The following is a 24,145-nucleotide window of genomic DNA, read 5'->3' on the forward strand; positions in this document are numbered from 1 at the left end:
GCCAGACTTCCACTGGGTCAATTTCTAAGGTCAAGCATGGACACAGACACGCGAGAGGGAAATGTTCTATATCACCTAAGGGGCAGCGCAGAGTAGTTATCTACCTTGTTCTCAGCGTCTCAGCCTTTCCTGCACCAGGACCCCAACCCCTTTCAGGGAGCACCAGTGGATCCCTGGCTTTACCCAGTCCATTTTTAAGTGGCCCCGTAAGGAAGTTTCCATTACATACCTTGAAGCTGTTACACTAAGATCCACTGGCAGGACAATTTTCCTTATCTTCAGCCTGAGTGTCTATTTTCTGAATTTCTTCCCAGGTCTCCTAGTTATTGTTTCCTGTACCACATGCTGGGTAGCAACATGTGGACTCCATGCTTGTAAAATTAAAACTGCTGACAGAAGTGCTGTAGCCAGCATTCCAGCCACGTGCCAGAGACTAGCTCCCTGGTACCTCCACCAAACTTCTCCTGCAACTTGTGGCTCCTCCCTCAGAATTCCCTACATCTTGCTCCATGCTCCCGGAAGGTTAGGTTGCTAATCTATGGTCAAGATGATGTCATAAGAATCGTATCCCATTCCCAGACACACATACAAACTCCTGTTGGTTTCAGTGTCTAAGAGCAGAATCTAATCCTAAAACTTCTCTCCATTTCCAGTCTAGCTATGGGTCACAATCAGCGGTTCCCAAACTGGTTTGCCGAGAGTAGCTGGTGATATGGGAGAAGCGGTGTCCATGGTTTGAGATGTGGTTGTCACTATGAAAAGCTTGGGTGTCACTGGTTTAAGCAGACACCAGGAAAAAAAAACAACATGAAACAAAATTGTCTATTGCATTCTACACGCTAGGTGGCAGTGTGATTTAATTCTCAATTAAACATGTCATTTTTGCAGGGATTTATGTATTGCTAACATTGTGGCTGGATGTACAATACTGCATGGGCATCTTCTGCACTGTTTCCATTTTAAGAGATAGTGACCAGAAATATTTCTGAGTAATATTTGCTGTCAGCAATGTGTGTGTGTGGGGGGGAAGAGTAATTGCTCTTCGCCATTTCAGTGGCATGTTCAATTTCAAACTGAACCTAGGGAGAGCACAGCTCGGGAGCTGCACACGTTCACTTGCAACAAAGCTGTATGATCCTATGAGCCAAGTATTAACAGTGACAACCCCTCTGTTGGTAGTGGCACCGGAACCCTTCTTAGACTGAATGGAACTAAACTTCTCTTGTCTCCAGCAGAGGGGCAACCTAAGGCTAGATTCCCCAGTGGGTCTTAGGTGCTTAAAGTGGCAGTGAAGCACCTAAATCCAACACGTAGACATCACTGCCATTCACAAAACCATTGCTCTGGAGACGCCTACCTTTCCACCGGTGAAGTCCCCTAGACTCCTACGTTTCTGCTGCTGCGCATGCGCACAGCGGCCAAAGTCCTGATATCGCTGAGCGACTTGATGCTTAACTCATGCCCAAAACAAGGTGAATGAGCAGCTTTGCATTTGAACAGCAGCGCAGCTGCTAGGACTGAAACAAGCAACTGATGCACAGAGTCAGAGTTTAAGGGCCAGAAGGGACCAACCAGAGCATCTGACCTGTCTATCACAGGCCGCCACCACCACCACCCATCACGTGCCCACTAACCCAACTTACTGGATAAGACCACAATATTACAGCCCACAGGAGACTAGACAGACCTATGGGCCCACATGCAAGAGATCATACATAAATAAATAATAATAATAAAATCCCTCTGCATTTGAAATTCACCAGGCATCAGCCACCACATGCATAAGAAATATAGTTTTATTTTAGTTAAAAAAAAATAATCGTACCACTGAATGGAAGTAGTTTTTGAAAAAAAAGCAACTTTTAAATTCATCTGTATAAACATTTGCTAAAGAAAAGCAGTACAAGAATGGAAGAAACTAATATCATCTTTGAGCAGATAACCATATGAAAAATAATAAAGCCTCTACATCCACCAATGGGTTTCTTCTTAAAATCTTTTACCAAAATACCGGGTTAGTCGAAAAGCAATTACGCTATTAAGTTTTCATGATGAATATGACAATCTGAATTTTGCATACCAGTGGCGTGGATTTTTTTAAACATTTTTTGCAGTAAACATCAACACTTAAATGTCAAGTCTTCCATTTTCACACTTCACTTCCTCATCTGAATGACTACGTTAAGGGTTAGTTAGGGCTTCCATGCTTACAGGCAGGCATAAAACAATTCTATTGGTTTTCATTACAACACCACTTAGTGCAATGGAGGTTTCCTGTGTATTCCAGTTGACCTCGTCATAAATGCAGTTAGAGACATTACTTACGTGTATGGTTTCGTTACAAAACCTGAAAGGACCCGAACACCGGTGATTAGAGTTTGTCCCTTATTTTAAAAAATCACAGTGCATGCAAAAGACATATAAAAGCACTTTTCAGAGAGCTGCTTTTCCAGCCTGAATGTTTATTGGTAGTTAAAGAGCCGTAGCTGTATTCAGCAAGTTCCCCCAGCAGGCCCGTGGCTTTGCCCTCATTTTTTGCAGGTGACCAAAATGTTTAGGCCTGATACTGACACATCCCCTACGTTCATTCTCCCACCATGGCTCTTTCTGCACAGGAACAGTGTCTACAAACCAAGTGAGGTGACATACACAGGATTATTCCAGCAGTAGCTGCATCTTCCAGAACTAGGCTGTGGTTTTTCCCCCCAACACCTCGGTACTAAGTGTTTATCAAGAGGGAATGCAGAGAAGCGGAGCCTTGCAGCATTGGATCTCAAGTCAGCAATATGCCAAGCAACTCCTGGAGGTGCTAAGAGTCCTGAACTCCCACTGCCATCAAAGGCAACTCAGGGAACTGTCCAGATTGTAAAATTGAGCCCTTAGTGTGTATAACCATTTAGGACCAGTCTCTGGTGCTTAGCATCTCACAGAGAGGCAGGCCAGCCCTGCTCAAAATCCTCCTTCTCATCCCACCCCCTGGTGAAGGGAGGTGGCCTTGTCCTCATTGTATGGGCACAAAAAGTATCAAGCAAATCATCCAAGGCCACGCAGTGAAACAGTGCCAGAGGCAGGATTAGAACTCAGCATCCCCAGCTCCTCACCCCACGTTCAGTTGACTGACCATGCTGCGGACTTTCCCACAGACGATTCTTGAAACGGTTTCAGCTACGGCCTTTAAAGGGACTGATTTAAAGCATTAAGTGTAGAATGTTTCCAGAAGACTACGCGCGCTCACGGCCGCCTGAGGCACTTCTGCACAAGCAGGAACTGCTAATCCAGAGTCCGGTACGTTCAGTGCCGGGGGCATAGCCACAGTGCTTATCCTACGGTTTGGTTTACAAAATGGTTCACAGCTAGAGAACACATACAAGTTCAGAGCACATTGAAATTTTTTTTTTTTTTTTTAAAAAGCATCGTTACACCTGCAGACGTACATCATCACAGAACAGCTAACAGACCAATGGGAATCCAAGTCTTCACTTGCCATATTTACAGTGCAAGGAAGCAGGATGATAAACAAAACTGCCAGCAGCCCGTCCCTGAAGGTGGCCCAACAACTCTGGATTCACAGACAAAAAATGTTCTTTAGAAATTGGTCCCTTCAACCGTCACCTACACAAAGCATTCTGGATCTTTCCCAGACAGCGGTTCGCTCGGCACCTCCTTGGCACTCTGTACCGTGGAAGTCCTATCCAGGGCTGCCGCCCGCCCCCTGATCATTGCTTGAAGGCAGACTGCAGTTCCTTAAAGGCGGCTTTCCTCTGCTTCATCTCCTCCGCCTGCTTTTTCTTCTCCTCCTGCTCAGCTTTGATCTCCTCTTCGAAGCGGCTGGCCTCATTAATAGCTTGGACCTGGAAGTTTAAGCGCATTTGGCAAGGAGTAAGAAGATCCCACCTTGCAAGGCCCTGGGCAGCAGGATTTCTCACAAAGAGCGTGAGCCAGAGCCCAGCGGAATCTAAGGGAAACTTTCCACTGACTTCAGTGGGTTGGGAATCGAGCCCTAACAGCGAGGTTTCCAGCTGGCCCTTTGGGCACTGCTCATCTACAGAGCACAATCCAGCCCTGTCGTGTGTGAACCAGCAGGACGTGCTAGGCCGCGGCACCTTTGCTGTCCCGGCTGCGATTCAGCAGCCTCGCAAGGAAGAGCGGATGCCACAGGCAGCAGCTTTGCAGGCTGCAAGCCGAGCTCTACGCTCAGGGGCACACAGCTGCCATTGACTCACATAGGCAATGCACGGCAATGAGTGTGTGTATGTGTGTGGGGGGGGTCTGGCTCCAGAGTGGCCTTCTGTAAACTGTCGTGTGACGCACCCTAGTTATATAGGACATCTGAACACTGGGCACTATGGTCAGAACCATCTACCAGTCCGGGAACACACGTTCCCTGCCCACCCTTTACCTTGTGATAATGAAACAGGCCCTCATGTTCTTCCTCCCCTCCCCGACATCACGTATTCCCCCATCCCCCTCCTAGCTGCACTAAAATGACTTCAAATTGTATTTTGTTTCCCCCCTTACTTTGGCCTCAAAGAAGCTTTTGGCTCCTTTCACGCCCTCCGTGGAGACGTCGATCTCCGAGAGCCGCGCTAAGGCGTGAAGCCCACTGTCTTCCTGCAACTCGCCCGCCGCAGCTTTGCGGAAAATCAGGAGAAACTGTCAGAGGGAAGAGGCACAACATTGTAGTAAGTGGAACTAGGCCGGAGGACCTAAGAGAATAATCCTGCGAAGTAAGACTTGCTGCCCCATGTTGTTTATTACTGACCACAACCAGGGCCCCACTGCATTAGGCGCTGTGCAGACACATAGGACAGTCTCTGCCCTGAAGAACGTACACAATCTCCGCCACCGAAGAGAAGGAAAAGCTGAAGTGACTTTCCCAAGGTGTCACAAACCAACAGTGGCAGAGCTGGGAGAGGCCAAGTCTCCTCAGTCTTGGTCCAGTGTCTTGCCCACTGGACCTGGCCTGATACAAAATGTTCAGGGTCATTGTATCAAGCACAAGAGTGCGAGTTAGGAGATTGCCACATTAGTATCTTATTTAGCTCCTGTAAGACCAAGCACCATGAATATTCATCTTGCGAACGATACTGAGCTGTATCACGTCTGCTGCACATCTGCTCATTAGTATTTTAAAGGCAAGTGCCGAGATAACTGCATAGAGCAAGCCAGCATGAATGCCAGCCGTGCAGCCATGTCCCTCACAGAGAATGAAGGCACTGGCAACTGCCCGGACAGTGCGTAAAACAGGAAGATGTAATCCCCTTAGCAGCCAGGCAAAGCAATGCACTCTAGTCTCACTTCTCTTTTTGGAAGGGGCTCTCATCTGATCTGCAGAGGCTTCATTAAGATGCCCCAAGAGTGGAGTGCTTTGGCATGGATGCTGTTTATAGAGGCAAGCAGCCTGTCTCCCACAGGAAGCATGTTTAGGGTGATGCTATCCGAGGGAGCACCAGGGTCTCTGTGCAGTCAGCGTAAATCCCTGGAAATCTCCTGCAAGGAAGGAAGACTTTTAAATGCAGGGGCTGCATGTCCGCATGAGTGTCCTACCCTGGGGCTGAGACTCCAATGCTGGAGAGACCTAGAGAGCTGCAGGAATGCAGCAACCGAAACACAACTGCCCTGTTAGACTTATCCCTTATTCAGATAGCCCGGCAGGAGTGCACAGCGCTTCACAGGCAGAAGAATATATTAACGCCTGCCAGGAGCTTACAATTTAACAGACATAGCAATCCTCCCTGGGTGGGGAGTCCAGGGGGAACATTCTGGGAAGACAAGGCCTAATGGTTTCTTACATTATCCTAGACAAGCTCCAGAGCAGAGATTCGCCAGCTGGAGTGTTAAGAGGGAGCCTGAAATGAGACAACGAGGATGTGTGCAAAGAGGAAGGAGGATTTTGTAGGTGAGATAGGCAGCACAGGCAAAGGCATAAGTGGAGGGGGGAAAAAGACACAGAAGCATCAAGGCAATAGCAGAATTAGGGATGTAAATATCGGTTAAAAAATTAACCAGTTAAACGGTTAAATTATATCTATCACAGTGCAGTGTTGTGGCCTCTAGGTTGATGTTGCCAGCTGTAACACTGCCTGAATACAGCTTCTCTGGCATTTCAGGACAAGCTTCTCCCCAGGACACAGCTTCTATAGACATTTATATGGGGCACGTGTTGAATTCTCCTGCCTTCGACTGGGAGGCCATTCCCTTAGGGCGGTGGCAGGAGAAACAGGCTGGGGAACCTGAAAACTGAATGTGCACAGCACAGATATTCAGTGGTGGAGGGCTCGGAGGCACATGCAGCGTGATTAGCTATACACTGTAACCGAGGGTACAGAGATCACTGTGGAGCCAGTGAGGAGCAGTTGTCCTGGCAGAGAAGAGAAACATCTAAAAATCTCAGTATCCCCAGAGAGGATCAGGTGCTTCCATGGATCGGGCACACAAACCAGAATGGGCGTACTACCCTGGAGCCCTCGCCTGGATACTGCTCACTAGAGAAGGCCTTACCTCCCGGAAGCTAAGTTTGCCGTCAAAATCTTCATCTACTTCTTTGATCATATTCTTCAGCCCAAGGTGCGTTTGTGATGCTCCTAGTTTTTCCATCATTAGCTTCAATTCCATCAGGTCAATGAAGCCATCTTTCCCCGCGTCATACCTAAGAGACAGAAACAATAACTACAGAGACCAGCTTCCCTTCAGAAGTAGCTATTTCAGATCCTGTGAATTTGCCTCTGTCTTATTAGCACTCTTCTAGAAGGCCTTGTCCTATCGCTCCCCATCAGTGCTGCGTTTGCAAGCCCACCTGTACCGTCTCTCTACACTGTGGATTCATCAAATAGCACGGAGTCAGTGGAACTCAGGGACTTCAGTATCAAATGATCAGGCCTCTCCCAATAAAGCTAAATGTTAGCTTAGCTAAAGTCTCAGCTGTCCTCTTCTGTGGTAGCAGCCACTAGAGGGAGACATGATCACACATGATGGTGAAATTTACCTTCCTTTCCACACAGGGCCATGCAGCAAACCATCAGGAAGGGCAAATAACATACTAAGTGAAATCCACCTCTGTACAGGAGACCAGCAGAAGTGATGCACAGGGTTAGTACAGCCCCTCGATGCTTCACTACAGCCCCTCGAAACGTAACTCCGCAGAGCTTCATTCCAGCTTGCAGAGAGTGAATCGAAGAGCTTTGCCTAGAGCCCCTGGCCTGGGATTGAACTACACACCCAGTAAATGCAATCCCCTTCCTGCTTGGGCCCTAAAGCTCTAATTTTCAATGCCCTCTCCAGCAACACAGCACACCACTGTAAAAGCAGCTACAGTCACTGGCATTCAGATCCAGCTTAGGAAGCGATCTACTGCCCCATGGTACAATTTTCTTTCCTCACTCCACGCCGAGACGCCAAATAGACAATAACGATGCACAAAGCACAACAGGAAGATCACAGTCCCAGAATAAAATAGGAGCTTAAAATCATGATCTGCCTTTGTCTCTTAATGGCCTGCCCCCCCATGCATGCAGCCTGTTGTCACAGAGTGCAAACAAGAGTTAAGGTACAGCTCAGCCTTTCAACTCTACTTAGTGGGTGAGTCTGTTTGCTTTCCAGCCTCCGATCCAGGGAATAGCTGGAGCTTATCACAACGTCCACAAACAACGCCAGGTTAAGGACAAAGACCAGGCTCTGCGTGGGTGTGGAAAGAGCATGGGGCCATGCCAACCTGAACAGGGCAAGGCAGGAAGCAAGAGCAGGAAGCATTTCGACACCGCATTACTGATGGTACAAGTGCAACGGCCTGCAAACGACAAGGACAAAGCGAACAGAGGAAAATTGCAGGGTTGGTTGTGGCAGGTTTTTTTGCACCATTAAAAAATTTCTTCTACTTATTGTTCCAAAAATTGTACCGGGGGCAAAACAACCAGAACTTACTACAGCAGTCACTCCAAGACAAGACTAGGGGCAGCCCAGAAAGTGAGCAGAAATTCGGGTAATGTGCTGTCACTTCCTTCAGCAGAGATCCCAAGGCCAGAAGGGACCACTGTGCTCATCCAGTCTGACCTCCCATATAACAGGCCAGGGACCGGCCCCCACGATCATTCCTAGAACAGAGCTTTTAGAAGAACACCCGATCGTAATTTTTAAAATGGTCAGTGACGGAGAATCCACCATGAGCATTGGTTAATTATCCTCCCTGCCAAAATGTATGCCTCATTTCCGGTCTGAATTTGTCTAGCTTCAATGTCCAGCCACGGGATTATCCGTGAACCCTTTCTCTGCTTGATTTAAGAGCCCGTTATTAAACATTTGTTCCCCATGCAGAAATTTATAGCCTGTGATCAAGTCACCTTTTTAACCTTCTTGTTGTTAAACTGAACAGATTTAGCTAAATAGATGGAATGGCAGCACTTTGGCAGTCTCAGAACACTCTATCAAGCAATAGCTCTTAAACGGCTTGGAGAAAAGAGAGGGAGAGAAACTTGGCACAAGCCTCCAGGCCTGGCAGCTGAGCTGTGAATGTCAGACATGCAGAGCCCAGCTGTAAGAGGTAGTCTTACAGATCTCCAGCTGGTGGCTTCAGCCTGTTATAGACATATCTTTATGGAGCTTGGCTGCTGCACTCCAAGTTGAGTAGGAATTTTGTTTTCCACTCTGAAGAGGGGGAGACGGCGCATTCAGGTATGGAATTAGCTACCGGGACAGGAGGAAAAGCGATTAAGGTCTGCACATTCTAGGAAAGCCTCTCCACCCCCTCAGCATGCAGATGATCTGCCTGGTGAGCTGTATAAAACCTTCCTGTTAAAGAAATGAATAGTGGAAACCATATACCTCCCTAGAGGCTTATGATATTGTGAGGTTTTAGATGAAGATTTGGTTCCTCTAAATTCTCCCAGGTCAATGAATCAGCAGTATTAAAATAATAGCCAGAACGTAGATAGCCAGGATGTGGCTGGAAGCACCTAGTATTGAAACTCTCACCGGGCATGTACCAATGGACCTCAAACACCCTCTGTCTCCTCTCTTAGTTTCATCTCTGGCTAGGCACTTTCTGTAACTAAGGAGTGCTAAAGAGACATGAAGATTTATCATCCTCAGATGCAACCCCCCTTCATGCTGCAAGAGAGCTGTAGCTGCAATTATTGGTCAAAGTGTGCTTATGATCCACTGGGTCCTGGCCCAGGGTTCCCCATAAGGATGTCCAAGGTTCCCCATAAGGACGCCAATATCCCACTATAATCATAGGCAAGGTTCATTGTGAAAGCCCCATAAATCCCATCACAGAACACGTTTGTGCTGAACGTTTATAGCAAGCATTAGGAAGAGACAGGCCATGCTTTGGTGGCTTACTATGGCTTTGGGTGTGTTCAAAGCCACCGGAGGCATGTGTGACACCACTAAAGGCCACCCAAGAGTGTCTTTTAATAGCATTAGTTTTACTTTTGACTTAAATGAGATTGGTTTGCAATGGTATTTGAGCCCTCCAGGAACATCCGAGTGCTCCATTTGCTCACACTCTCAGGGCTTAGAATGCACTTGCATTAATAGCCCCACTAAAAGGCTCCCTGCAGGGGGGGGTGCTTTCCGAATGATACTTTGTGTTTTTTTCTGAAACGAATACTCCAGATGCTTTTCTCCCCAGTGAAGCGTGCACCACTTAAACTAAAGAATTTGTTGCAGTACAAGAGGAGCTTTTCCAGGTAAATCTTGCACCACACTACCAAGCATGGAAATTGGTTTGAGACCTGTGCCTTGATAATCCTCCTTCAACCTAAAGCCATGGCTACACTCACACTTTACAGCGCTGCAACTTTCGCGCTCAGGGGTGTGAAAAAACACCCCCCTGAGCGCTGCAAGATACAGCGCTGTAAAGCGTCAGTGTAATCAGGGCGCAGCGCTGGGAGCGCGGCTCCCAGCGCTGCGCGCTACACCCGTAAGGGATGTGGTTTACATGCAGCGCTGGGAGAGCTCTCTCCCAGCGCTGCCGCTCCGACTACACTCACACTTCAAAGCGCTGCCAAATGTAGCCATACCCTAAGCCAACCGACTTTTGAAATGGTATCACAGCTGTACACGTGCTTGGAGTTGAGTAGATTTAACTTGCTTCATCATTATCTGAAGACATCCTACAACTCTGCGTTAAGTCCTACAGGGTAAAATGTGCTATACAAGGTTCAGTGCTTGCATTACTTGGCATATATGACATTCCTAATAAAGTGATCATTCTAAGCCCATTCAATAATACTAAATTAGAAAACATAGTACTCGAGGCAAATTCAATATAGGACTGGTGGGTGCATCAAGACAGCATCCACACTAACATAGCTACGTACATCTGTTAAGGAAGGAGGAAAACACTTCACTTCAGTAGTTGAATCATCATAAACTCTGAAGAGAAGTTTAAAATCTAAATAAGACATTTGAATCTCCCAAACCTTTAATGTTTGGGACCGAAGACAAACCCGGATGGAGCACAAAGACTACAATCGAGGCAGACAACTGGTGATATGTAACTATTAAATGAACGCACTAAGCAACAGGACTGAACCCAGAGACTGTCGTCTCCGCCAATATAATGCGGCGGAATAAATAACCTCAACATTCTTATTTATCATTCGTCTTTCTGCCATGATGTCCAGACACTGGAATGTTGTGCTAAGATGAAGGATTCCTGCTAATATATATGTCTATGTTGACACAAGAGACGTGTATGTTAAGGCAGAGATTTCAGAGTAGGAGCCGTGTTAATCTGTATCTGCAGAAAGAACAGGAGTACTTGTGGCACCTTAGAGACTAACAAATTGATTTGAGCATAAGCTTTCGTGGGCTACAGCCCACTTCATCGGATGCATGCAGTGGAAAATACATATCTATATATATAATCTTCCAATTGTATTTTCCACTACATGCATCCGATGAAGTGGGCTGTAGCCCACGAAAGCTTCTGCTCAAATCAATTTGTTAGTCTCTAAGGTGCCACAAGTATTCCTGTTCTTTTTTCTTAAGGCATAGAGTAGTTCTGCATCGGTTTTCACAACAGGAGAGATGGACAAAGGATCAGTGTTTTAACAATGACTTCATTCCTATTGAGCAATGAGAACTGGTGAATCAGCTTACTTGACAGACACTGGTACTGAGAATGACTATTACGCTGCTACGCCATTTACCTGTTCCATTAAGACTTTTAGAACAAGGTGGCTGTACTTTAACAAATCAGAATAGTTTGGCCATAAACTAGAAGGTTCTTCTGAGTAGGGCGAAGTCTTCATACCGACTCTTATCTGTGAATCACTGTTGGGCAGCCAACAACTGCAGACGTCACAGATGGAAACGACCCTTTAGAACCTGAGGGCCCGCTCCCTGAAAATGCTAGATTAATCTGGCAGGCTGTCTAGGAAAGCAGATTCAAGTTATAGCCATATTCAAAAATTGCTTTCACAAGGCACAGCTAGTGAATTTGTTTGAAGACCTTGATGTTTTTTGTCCCTAGAATACATGTGCTAAAGTTACCTGACTTCCCTAAAGAATCATAGAAGATTAAGGTTGGAAGTAGGGTGACCAGATAGCAAATGTGAAAAATCAGGACAAGGGATGGGGGGTAATAGGAGCCTATATAAGAAAAAGACTCAAAAAATCAGGACTGTCCCTGTAAAATCATGACATCTTGTCACCCTAGTTGGAAGAGACCTCAAGAGGTATCTAAGTCCAACCCCCTGCTCAAAGCAGGACCAACACCAACTAAATCATCCCAGCCAAGGCTTTGTCAAGCCGGCCTTAAAAACCTCTAAGGATGGAGATTCACCACACTTCCCCGGGTAACCCATTCCAGTGCTTCACCACCCTCCTAGTGAAATAGTATTTCCTAATATCCAACCTAGACCTCCCCCACTGCAATTTGAGACCACTGCTCCTTGTTTCGTCATCTGCCACCACTGAGAACAAATGAGCTCCATCCTCTATGGAACCCCTTTTCAGGTAGTTGAAGGCTGCTATCAAATCCCCTCTCACTCCTCTCTTCTGCGGACTAAACAAGCCCAGTTCCCTCAGCCTCTCCTCATAAGTCATTAACACATCCCAGGCACAATTTCACTAAACACCTGGTGTCTGAGAGTAGGTCCCAGCAACATCAGGCAGGAATTTCTACATCTGCTTTAGCTAGATTGTCCAGAAGGACAATTTATAGATTTGATCTGGATGATCACTGCACCTAGCACAGGTCTCCCAGCACTACTTGATAGTTCCCCATCAGCGGTTCTCTTAGTTACTTGGCATTTTTCATCTTCAAAGCCCTTTGCAGACATCCTCCCAACGCCCTTCTGGGACAGGCAGATATTCTTACAGGTTTATAGATGGGGAGAAGCCCATGGTAGGAAAGCTGAGTTCAGAACTCAGGAATTCCTGGCTCACCATTAGAGTTGGTGATCTGGAGCTGGTAGCCCCAATTTCAGAAGTACTGAACTCCAGCTGAATGGCAGCCCCTAGCAGCCCCACTTGCTTCAAGATGGTACAAGGTGTTAGGTTTGTAGAACCAGCAGGTCAACATCTGATCTACAAAAATGAAGCCAGAAGAGTGGTGGATTTACAGTTTGTGGGGCCTTGGGACCCAGCCAAGAAAAATAACATTGTCTCTTATCTCCCCCCCTGCCCCCATTTTTCTTTTTATTTTCTTGGTCCTCCTCCTGTATTATAAGTAATGGGAAGTAAATGAAAATAAAGTGAGGTACGTTGATTGGGGAAGAGGGTTGGGGTGTAGGAGGCAGGCTCTGGGAGGAGGTTTGGGTGTGGGGTGCAGGCTGGGGCAGGGAGCGGGGTGCAGGAAGGAGTGCGGCCTCTAAGAGGAAGTTTAAGTGTGGAGTGCAGGCTCTGGGCTGGGGCAGGGGTGTGGGAGGGGAGCAGAGGGGCAGTGCTTACCTCAGGCAGCACAGTTCCCAAAGCAACTGACATACACGCCCTCTTGTCAGCGACTCCTAGGCGGGAGGAGCTTGGGGGTCTCCGCACGCCACCCCCCACTCCCACTGGCTGCAGTTCCTGGCCAACGGGAGCTGCACAGTCAGTGCTCGGGGCAGGGGCAGCAAGCAGAAACACCCGCCCCTTCAAGGGGCCGTAGGGATGTGCCAGCTGCGTCCGGAGCAAAGCGGTGCGGGTAGAGGGAGGCAGTGCGGGCACGAAGCTGTCTTAGCCCTGCTTCGCTGCTGCTGGCACGTCTCAGCATGCCCCTTGGGGGGAGGAGGGCAGCAGGTCTCTGTGCATTGCCTGGGGCGGGGCAGCCTTTGGAGCTGACTCCTCCCCCCCACCAGAGGTGCACAGAGATGTGCCAGCAGCCAGTCACTTCCGGAGCGACATGGGGTCACTGACCATGGCATGCAGGCAGTCTACCTGCCTGAGCCCTGCTGCACCGCCGGCTCGGGGGCAGGTTGTCAGATATTTGTCCTGCATTTTGGGAGGCCCCTCTGGTTGGGGGCCCCAAGCCACTGCACGGTTTATTTCATGGTAAATCCGCTCCTGAGCCGGAAAACATATCAGGTGCTGGAGGTGGGGAAAGAGTTTAATCTTCCACTTTGCCAGGGTTGGAAACAAGCTTTGCACAGCACTGGAAAGATGGAGCTCACTGCTTCCCGGGGATCACAACGCTCTCTGTTAGACACAGTGCATCAGGAAGCGTCCCTTAAATCTCTGCATGGTCCCTCAGACGAGCAAAGCCTTTCTGGCACTGGCCCAGGGATTAACAGAGCAAAGGCCTTGGATCAGGGTAATTTCCGGTCCTGAAAGCGAGATCTGAAAATGCCCCAGGCAATTCTCATAATTGTGCCTAGGAGTTTGGGAATGGAAAGTCTCAGCTGTGCCTTGTCTGGTCCTGTGTGAACAGAGACCTGCTTTTGAGTCCTGGCTGCCAGCAGGGGGCAGTTTGCGATTCCAGACGCCCACGCTGCTAGCCAAAGCGGAGAGCTACCGTGCAGCACAAACAAAGGCTTAGTCATTTTACACCTTTATCGGGAGTTACTGGCAGCGGACCAACATTCCACACTGCCTCCCACTAAGTATCTTGCCTGCAGAACATTCATCCACCCCAGAGGACAATGGCTCCCCGCACTGAACAGAAGAGAGGAGTGCATGAGGCTGCCCGACAGCCGTGTCTCTGTCTATTCATTGTGGACAACTTAGCATAACTCACAAGTTCTCTGTGTGTGGAACACACTCTCCGCCGCACGGGAAGACCTGAAGATCCCAGTGGCAAGTCTCTAGCCTCTCGGCTGTCCTGGAGTGAAATCAGACCCATGAAACACAGACCTGGGGACAGGTCATAGAATCACAGAATATCAGGGTTGGAAGGGACCTCAGGAGGTCATCTAGTCCAACCCCTGCTCAAAGCAGGACCAATCCCTAGACAGATTTTTGCCCCAGATCCCTAAGTGGCCCCCCCCAAGGATTGAACTCACAATCCTGGGTTTAGCAGGCCAATGCTCAAGCCACTGAGCTATCCCCCACCCCCAAGGAACCCACTAGTTGTGCTGGCTTCAGAGGTGGCAGCAGAGGGTCCGGCTTTTCTCTGCAGGGCGCTGAACAGAACCATTTAATTCTCCTGTTTAGAATTCCCTGACGCAGCCCCTAGAGAATTAGTGATCCACGTGGCTGGGATCCTCGAGCTGCCGCAGTGACTCGTGCGTTGGAGAGGGTGGACACAGTGAAGAGATTCCCAGACAGACGTGTATCCCTTGGCTTCGCTCCTCCAAAAATGCCTAAAAGGGCCAGGCCAAGCCAGCCTTGCAGGGAGGGGTCAGCCTCACCCTCCCCTCCCTGCCACAGTAGGTCCGGGGAGGATCAGCTAGGGGCAGTGCCTTGGGGCCACCTCAGCTGCTGACTCAGATCCTAGTGCTAAGCACCCAGCAGGGAAATTGGGCTCTTAAGATGTGGACCAGTCGGCGCTCCCACTGCCTTCAGAGCTCAGTGGCAGAGGGACTTCTCAGCGCTGTCCAGCTGCAGGAATCCGGCACTTCGCCAAGTCAGCAAAGCACAGGCGATCCGGAAAACATGCTCGTGCCCACCTGATCATTTCCTTTCTTCCACCAGGAAAGACCAAAGATTGGTCCCACCTTGTTCATTACCGCAAGCAAGACTCTCTTCCCTCTGAGGGAGCGGGGAGAAGTTGTGTTTAGGCTCTGCAACAAGCAGTCGCTGGTGTGCCTAGCAGCTTTGAAGCTGTCACGCTAGGGGAGCAGAGGCTTTTCAGAGCAGAGCCTATAACTGAGCCAGCCTGTGACTCAGGGCTGCAATTTGCTTTGGTAGCCGCAATGGTTCTCTCAGGCAGGGTGACCAGATGTCCCGCTTTTATAGGGACAGTCCCGATTTTGGGGTCTTTTTCTTATATAGGCTCCTATTACCCCTCACCCCCGTCCCGATTTTTCACACTTGCTGTCTGGTCACCCTAGTTCTCGGCCCTCTCATGCCACATGCTCTGTGGACCTTCCTACTGTAGTAGAAAAAAGGAAGTTCTCATGGAAGCCTGGATACATTTGGCTGAACATGTAGTCTATGACAATGCCAGCCTGGGAGAAAAAACAGCTTCTCTCTAGACTGGATTCTCACCAAACAGCAACAAATGCAGCTCCAATACAGCACCTGCCTTGAAGATCTCACCCTGAATTAGGCACATGTCCCTATTTTCCCTTCCTTAAATTATTCTAGGGACCCATTTTAACTTCAGTGTGTTAGCCTGAGCTATGGAGCAAATCTCCCCTCTTGCTAGCATGACTCACTCTTTGCAAGACAGGGCTGGTAGCCGATCTCTAGCTGAAAATCCTGCCATCCTGTATGTAACTCGGTTCTTCCTCTTCCCCAGGTCAGCGGGGTCAATTCAATGCAGCACTTCAACAGAGCCTCTGTCTGGATAACATTAAATACACCCTGTGGATGAATTATTGTAGTGTTGCAAATTCCCACTGTTTCCTAACTTGGAAAGGGGGATTACCTCTCCTAGAGACAGGCTTTAATTGTGCTCCTAATCTCTAGCTAAGTGGTAAATGACCCCATTATTAGCAACCTCAAAAGCAGCATCATTAGCACATTTCTGTGTCAGAAAGGTCAATCAACTGCTCCTTCAAATTCTTTGCTAGCGAGCTCTTCCTGCTTGCTGTTACTTAAGTCTTCCCCAGTTCTTTGTCTCGTTAAACAGGACTGTCCCAGGAAACCTTCATAATTTAAAACAGCCATGTTAACCAGTTTGGCGCCAACAGATCTAATAGGGATTTGGCCAGGCAAAGACGACAAGGATGAATTGTGTTAAAACCAGGCTCCTAGTTAGAGAGGCATGTCCTTGCCCTGGTTTAACCCCATGTTATCTTTGCTGGCACCAACCAACCAGGATTTTTAGAAGTCGGGACGTAAAGCCGAGGTAGATGGAATCTGGCAGGTTGCAAGATTCTAGAACCTTGGAAGTAACGGGGCTGTAATCAGAGGTGCTGGATAGGAGGGGATAGTGAGTTTCTCTCTCTGAGGAAGAAGTATCCCCCAATCTGCGAATTTCTTTCAGGAAGAGAGCATGGAGCAGAACTCAGCAACAACTAACAGCATTTTGTCTGACATTATATATATTACTGTAGGCAAACAAGTACTGATTAGATCTCTACCACAGCTGCTTCAGGAAGAGAGATGACTAAGTATGTGACTGACCTATACTATAGAAGCAGATGACTGTATTTCCTGTGTCTTTCTAAGCCTCTTGTTCTATGGTCTCCTTATAAAAATACTTAATTGCTGTAGCAGAGAGAAACACGCGCACACACACACCCAAGAGACTGCAGAAAGCAGCAAGCTCATTTCACATTAAGTTTAAAGGTATTTGAAACTTACTGAACTAAACGCAAGTATGTTGACAGTAATGTGGCCTTTTGAGCAGCAGCTAATAAATGCAGAACCAAAATACACCCCACAACTCAGAAGCAAGCCAATGGGGGTAGAAGAGGAACAGCCTGCAAGCACATAACGGAGGAGAAAGCAGAACTAGAAAAAAATACCAGCACCGAAGGAAGAGAAGTAAAACCTCTAAAGCAGGAAGAAGCTAACACAGCTTTGGAGGTGGACTGACTTTAACCTTTACATATGTGGTTCTGGTGATGAGGAAGGAGAAATAATTTAAGGCTAACCCTTTTGTTCTTTAAACAGTTAGGGGAGAAGAAGAACTTAACAGAGGGATATTCATGGGCAGAGCATTACTTCTGCAACCTTTTCATTTTACAAAGTGTTTTAATTGTTACTTTCCCTGCCTTAAACTGACTTAGGAAGGAGGCGGGGGGGGAGGGGCGAAGTCAGGGTCCCCTAGGTTCTGTTACGCACACACGCTCACTCCTGGGCCTTGCAGGCTCTGCCACAGGCCAGCACAGCTACACTACAAGCGATTAAAATCTCATGTGGTTCTGAGCAAGTAGCAGTTTCTTGAATTCAATGCAACATCTAAGCGACTGCCTGAGGGCCTGATCCAAGGAAATCAACGAGACACTTTCCATGGACTTTGACAAGCTCTGAATCACATCTCGGGTTAATATCCTGAAAGGGAAGCAGGAGGAGGGAGAGGAATGGAAATAGACTGTTCAGTAGGTTTTAAAAATGAAGAACAAGGGAGATCACAAAGTAGCTAATTACAAAATGCATGGGTAATGGAGATCTCAGGACCCAGACCGGTAACTCTTACTCACATGAACTGTCCCAATGATTATGAAAAGTGAGCTCTGGAAACCTTAGTACAATACACATTTAGAAATGGAATGCCTCGTGCTATGATTAATCACTTCCCTAGCACTGCGATGGCCTTGGGCACTGGTGCACCTCGCTTCCTCCTGTTCTCTAACTGTGCCATATAACAATTTATTCTCCTCTGCGCTCTGGTGCTTTGGTTTAGTTTTGGTTATTGGGTTTAGTGTGAGGGTGCTGGGTGGTGTCAGTGGCCTGTAATATACCAGAGGTCAGACTAGATGAGCTGATTGTCCCTTCTGGTCTTGAACTCTACCACTCTTTGATTCCACTAGGATCCATGGGGCAAGTATACACCTCAGGCCTCAATGGAGAAAAACTTCCTGCAGACCCTCATCATTGATCTACCAAATGTCTGTTAACACAATCGGAACGGGGGCAGTCTTGTCACTGAAAAAGGCATCTGTGCAAAAAAGAAGCAGCACATTCATCCATGTCAATGATATAATCTTCGGCAAACAAGTCAAATGCAGAGAAATTAACACAAGAATTTGACAGGCATTGCCACTGCTCTAGTTTTCATCAATATATAGACAATACAGGAAAATCCAGAAAGTAACCTGAACTTGTATTCTGGCTACCTGGATTTGCCAGTGGTTTGGGGATTTGGAATTCTCTAGATTTTGCTAGTTCTCCAAGTTACACCAGCTGCACTGGCTTGATACACAAGAATGCAATTTGCTTTGCTTTACTCTGCAATCTTGCCTTACAGCTCCCACACAGATTCTCATTCCTCATGCTGCAGCAAAATGCTCAGAAGTGTGTTCAACTAAGTAACGTAAGAACAAATGAGTCGAGTGTGTAGAAACTGCTCACTCTGCAGTTCTGTAATCAGAAGTAAGCGTTACAGCTGGGCCAGAATATGGCCAGACACAGTTTGGCCACTAATGCAGCATTTCCTCATTTTAGGCTGCAAATACATGCCTATTCCTGCACAGTGGGTTGTACTCCAATTTTAAAAGAACACACACAGGTCAGAACTGGTCCAAAATTAAGATCTCAGTAGCCAGGAAAAATGTAAATTTCAGCGGAAACAGATTAACCCCAAACAAATATTCCAAAACAATGCAGCAGAACTAGGACAGTGCAAAGTAGCTGGAAGTGAATTTGACTAGGAACTTAACTGTAAACAAAAGCAGAACTTGTCCATTTTTAATGTCCAAGCAGAAAAACAAAACAAAACAAAAAAAAAAAGCCCATCGTAGTGAAAAGTTACTTATTCAAACAAAGCGTTTCCAGTAACTTTTCAGATTTTGCCACAGATGAGGAAACGGGTTTTTTCCCCCAATAGCATCTCCCTTAGTTCCATCACTGTATTTATTTTTAAATCAGTGTCAGAGTTTAAAGCCAGAAGGGACCATTAGATCATCTTGTCTGACCTTCTGTATGTCACAGGCCATTAAAATTCACCTACTTACTCCTGTGTGGAGCCCAATTAAGAGCTTATGGACCAATGGCCTGAACAGCCTTATGTTTTTTTAGTGCCGCCTCTCTAGTTAATACACACAAACTCTCTAAATATTTGTTCCTAGCTGATTTAGCTAAACCCTGTTTAAATAAATGGCTAACAACATATGTCATGTCTCAGTTGGATGCTAATTTAAAATAGTTGAGCAGGAAAGGTCAGGATTTAAAGAGTAATGACATGCCCTTATATTGATGGCAGTAACATACACAGAGCAGTATCCTTTCCATCTATTTCATCCCTGTTCCTACACCTATTGAAGCCAATAGCAAAACTCCCAGCAGTGGTGCAAAATTGGGCCCTTGAAGCATTACACAATTGACCAGGCACATTATGGAATTTTTCCACGTTGCTTTGAAGCATTTAGTGCTGGCCAGTGCCAGAGGCAGGATGCCAGACTATATGGCCCATTAACGTGATCTGTATTCCTGGAATTTTAACTTGTTACACTGAGACGGTAATAAGAATGAGGAGTCCTTGTGGCACCTTAGAGACTAACATATTTAATTGAGCATAAGCGGATGCAGATGCATCCGATGAAGGGGTTTTAGCCCATGAAAGCTCATGCTCAAATTTGTTAGTCTCTAAGGTGCCACAAGGACTCCTAGTTCTTTTTGCTGATACAGACTAACACAGCTATCACCCTGAAACCTGAGAAGGTAATGTTTGAACAGCAAGTTACATATAAACCAATTTTTAAAGAGGAGATCCAGCCTGTTCTACTTTTTAATGTTGCAGCTTGTAACTTAACCCATTGCCTGCAGAATTCTTATGTTTCCAGAAGATCAAAAGTTACTCTTCAGTTTCCATGAGAAATTTCTACAATTCTAAGGTTTATTCTCTGATAGTCACCGTTAGTGACTAGTGACAACTTATTTGAAGCACGCTAGTGCAGTAATTCTCAGAGCGCGAGCCTCAGGGACTGAACGGAGACCAACCGAAAAGAGGAATACAGCAGAAATTAACAGAGCAGGAAGTGTTCCTCTGATGTATGAAATTTATTGCCACATCAGATTTTTCTATAAGTTGCCGCCTATATTCTAATGCCACTAAAATGAGCAATGTCTGCAAAGCATAACGCCACAGGCATGGCTGGGTTTGTTGAGAAGAGAGAAAAGGATTTTCTTGTTAAATCCCAAAGAGAGCAAGTCATCTCCAAATCTGGAAGTGGAACTTACACACACACGCACACCACAAAAAAAACCGAACAAGATTTCCTAAGCTTTAACTATTACAAAAGCAGCACTGGGTATTATCTCAGCATGCAGCAGAAATGCTAATCACCCTCACACCACTAGCCCTTCTTGTGCAGGGTCAACTTCTTCTGTAGATGTCTGGAGGCTTCACACCTTTGCCGGACTCACTTAAGAGGAGAGGGGAGTTTGTGCAGATATCTTTTCCCTCTTCTATCCACAGGCATGTTGCACACCCTGCTTTACAGCCTCTCTAATGCAGCTAGGTCCGGCATCTTTTAGGGGAGGAATGGGGGAAGTCCTCATGCTCCTAATGCAACCATTCCTTCTCCCCCCAGCATCACATGGCTGTGATCTCAAAGCCTGCCAGAAGCCAGCAGAACAATCCCCCACCCCACCCAACCTGTGCATAGGTCAGTGATACCCCAAGGGGCAGATTAGTGTCCTAGGGAAATTCTCCCCCAAGACAGAGTTTGTTCTCCCTCCGGGGCAGGCAACGAGGATGGGGAAGTGGCTGGATTTGCTCCCCAGGAGGGGAAGGAAGGGGGCTGGATTCCCCCAACCAGAGTTTGATCCACCAGGAAAACAGGTGTCTCTCCCCAGAGGAAGGAGGGCGGGGGAGGAAGATCTCCATCATCTCTACCCGGTACTCTGTGTTTGCAAGTGGCTCCATCCATGCCCTATTGTGTGTGGTTGGGCAGATCCCCTACCCCCTGGGCACAGAAGGTGCCAGCTCCCTCGGGCTTTAGAGGGGTCACTTTCCCAGTCCCCAGCATCAGCTGTCGGGGGGGGGAGCTGCTCAATTCCTCAGTCCTTCTCTTCCCTGGAACTCACTGCACCACCTTACATGGCCCCCAGGCCCCCATGTGTTCCCCGCCCCAGGCGCTCCCTGCCCGCCCCATGCCCACAAGCCATCCCCCCAGCCGCCCCGTGTCCCGGGAACCCACTTCCCGCCCCCCCCCGCCCCGGCCACCTGCCCCCCGGACGTCCCATATGCCCCGGCCCCAGGTGCTCCCTGCCCACCCCGTGCCCCCGGCTCCCGCCAGTCCCTGCCCACCCTCTGCCCCAGGAACCCCCTACCCACCAGCCACCCCCTGTCTACTCCCTGCCCGGGCTCCCCCTGCCCCCCCGGACGCTCCGTACCACCCGGCCCCAGGAGCCTCCTGCCCGCCTCATGCTCCCCGGACACCCCGTGCCCACTGGCCGCCCCCGGCTCCCACAGCCCCGGGCACTCACTGCCCCCTGGCCCCCTGCCTGCCCCGCGCCCCCCGGCCCGGCACTCACTGCCCCCTGCCTGCCCCGCGCCCCCGGCCCGGGCACTCACTGCCCCCCGACCCCTGCCCGCCCCGGCCCCGGGCACTCACTGCCCCCGGCCCCCTGCCCGCCCCGTGCCCCCCGGCCCGGGCACTCACTGCCCCCCGGCCCCCTGCCCGCCCCGTGCCCCCCGGCCCCGGGCACTCACTGCCCCCCGGCCCCTTGCCCGCCCGTGCCCCCCGGCCCGGGCACTCACTGCCCCCCGACCCGCTGCTCGCCCCCGCCCCCCGGCCCGGGCACTCACTGCCCCCTGGCCCCCTGCCCGCCCCCCGGCCCCGGGCACTCACTGCCCCCCGGCCCCTTGCCCGCCCCGTGCCCCCCGGCCCGGGCACTCACTGCCCCCCGACCCGCTGCTCGCCCCGCGCCCCCCGGCCCGGGCACTCACTGCCCCCTGGCCCCCTGCCCGCCCCCCGGCCCCGGGCACTCACTGCCCCCGGCCCCTTGCCGCCGTGCCCCCCGGCCCCGGGCACTCACTGCCCCCCGGCCCCTTGCCCGCCCCGTGCCCCCGGCCCCGGGCACTCACTGCCCCCGGCCCGCTGCTCGCCCCGCGCCCCCGGCCCGGGCACTCACTGCCCCCCCCCCGGCCCCCTGCCCGCCCCGGCCGGGCACTCACTGCCCCCCGGCCCCCTGCCCGCCCCCCGGCCCGGGCACTCACTGCCCCCCGGCCCCCTGCCCGCCCCGAGCCCCGGCCCCGGGCACTCACTGCCCCCGGCCCCCTGCCCGCCCCGTGCCCCCCGGCCCCGGGCACTCACTGCCCCCCGGCCCCTTGCCCGCCCCGTGCCCCCCGGCCCGGGCACTCACTGCCCCCGACCCGCTGCTCGCCCCGCGCCCCCCGGCCCGGGCACTCACTGCCCCCTCGCCCCCCGCCCGCCCCCCGGCCCCGGGCACTCACTGCCCCCCGGCCCCCTGCCCGCCCCGAGCCCCCCGGCCCGGGCACTCACTGCCCCCCGGCCCCTTGCCCGCCCCGTGCCCCCCGGCCCGGGCACTCACTGCCCCCCGACCCGCAGCTCGCCCCGCGCCCCCCGGCCCGGGCACTCACTGCCCCCTGGCCCCCTGCCCGCCCCGTGCCCCCCGGCCCCGGGCACTCACTGCCCCCTGGCCCCCTGCCCGCCCCCCCGGCCCGGGCACTCACTGCCCCCGGCCCCGGGCACTCACTGCCCGGCCCCCTGCCCGCCCCGTGCCCCCCGGCCCCGGGCACTCACTGCCCCCCGGCCCCTTGCCCGCCCCATGCCCCCGGCCCGGGCACTCACTGCCCCCCGACCCGCTGCTCGCCCCGCGCCCCCCGGCCGGGCACTCACTGCCGGAAGAGACGCTCCATGTCCCGGATCTGCCGGCGGGAGAACTCGCGGAACTCGGTGTAGGGGTTAAAGACCTTGCGGCCGCCGCCCGGCGAGAGCTCCCCGCCGCCCTGATTGAGCTCCGTGCGCCGCTGCAGCTTGGCGCTCAGCTCGCCATCCGCGCCGCCGCCCAGGGGCTCCGGGCAGTCGGGCTCGGGCTCCGCCGCCTCCCCGTTCTGCCCCTCGAGCCCGCCGCCCTCCTCCTCGATCTGCAGCCGGCGGCTCAGCTTGCTGGCCAGCTCGTCCGTGGCCATGGTCCCGGCCAGCCGGATGCGCTGCGCCTGGCGCGGCACAGACTCTGCAGCGGCGGCGGGCGACCGGCCCAGCTGATTAGCCGGCCCCGCCCACCCAGCGCCGCTGACTGACAGCGGGGCCGGCTGCGCCGGGACGGCCCCACACCCACACCGGGGGCGGCACAGGACAGACAGACGGGGCAGGTCGATGAATGGTGCAGGACAGACAGGAGGGGCAGGCTGGACAGGGCTGGGGCTCCGGCAATGGACAGACAGACGGGGCAGGTCGGTGCACGGTGCAGGACAGACAGGAGGGGCAGGCTGGACAGGGCTGGGGCTCCAGCAATGGACAGACAGACGGGGCAGGTCGGTGCACGGTGCAGGACAGACAGGAGGGGCAGGCTGGACAGGGCTGGGGCTCCAGCAATGGACAGACAGACGGGGCAGGTCGGTGCACGGTGCAGGACAGACAGGAGGGGCAGGCTGGACAGGGGCTGGGACACAGGACAGACAGGGAGGTTGGTGCACGGTGCAGGACAGACAGGAGGGGCAGGCTGGGGCACAGGACAGACAGGGGAGGTTGGGGCACGGTGCAGGACAGACAGGAGTGGCAGGCTGGACAGGGGCTGAGGCACAAGACAGACAGGTGAGGTTGGTGCACGGTGCAGGACAGACAGACAGAAGGGGCAGGCTGGACAGAACAGGGGCTGGGGCCCAGGACACAGCGACAGGCAAGTCTGGCTGGACAGGACAAGGGACAGAGATACGCGTCAGGCTGGTGCACAGTGCAGGACAGACTTACAGATGGGACAGAGGGTCAAGCACAGGTCAGATGGACAGGAGGGTCAGGCTGGACAGGACATGGCTGGAGCA

General features: G+C 51.0%; 1 protein-coding gene across 1 annotated transcript; it reads right to left on the bottom strand.

The window, feature by feature from the left end:
* Positions 1-1,803: 1,803 nt before the first annotated feature.
* Positions 1,804-23,335, bottom strand: EFHD2 (EF-hand domain family member D2). The gene is made up of 4 exons (XM_030537674.1): positions 23,001-23,335; positions 6,502-6,649; positions 4,519-4,653; positions 1,804-3,851 (listed from the first exon to the last, which is right to left on the bottom strand). The coding sequence occupies exons 1-4, from the start codon at positions 23,291-23,293 to the stop codon at positions 3,717-3,719; spliced, it is 711 nt and encodes a 236-aa protein (XP_030393534.1). The 5' UTR covers positions 23,294-23,335; the 3' UTR covers positions 1,804-3,716.
* Positions 23,336-24,145: the final 810 nt, after the last annotated feature.

Source organism: Gopherus evgoodei, chromosome 18 (genome assembly GCF_007399415.2).
Source record: "Gopherus evgoodei ecotype Sinaloan lineage chromosome 18, rGopEvg1_v1.p, whole genome shotgun sequence".
NCBI classification, from domain to species: Eukaryota; Metazoa; Chordata; order Testudines; family Testudinidae; genus Gopherus; species Gopherus evgoodei.

Coding starts and splice junctions, on each gene's coding strand:
- EFHD2 (XM_030537674.1), bottom strand. CDS start 23,293: ATGGCCACGGACGAGCTGGCCAGCAAGCTGAGCCGCCGGCTGCAGATC. Junction 6,650..23,000: donor ATGGAGCGTCTCTTCCGGCA/GTGAGTGCCCGG, acceptor TCTGTCTCTTAG/GTATGACGCGGGGAAAGATG. Junction 4,654..6,501: donor GCAAACTTAGCTTCCGGGAG/GTAAGGCCTTCT, acceptor TCCCTCTGACAG/TTTCTCCTGATTTTCCGCAA.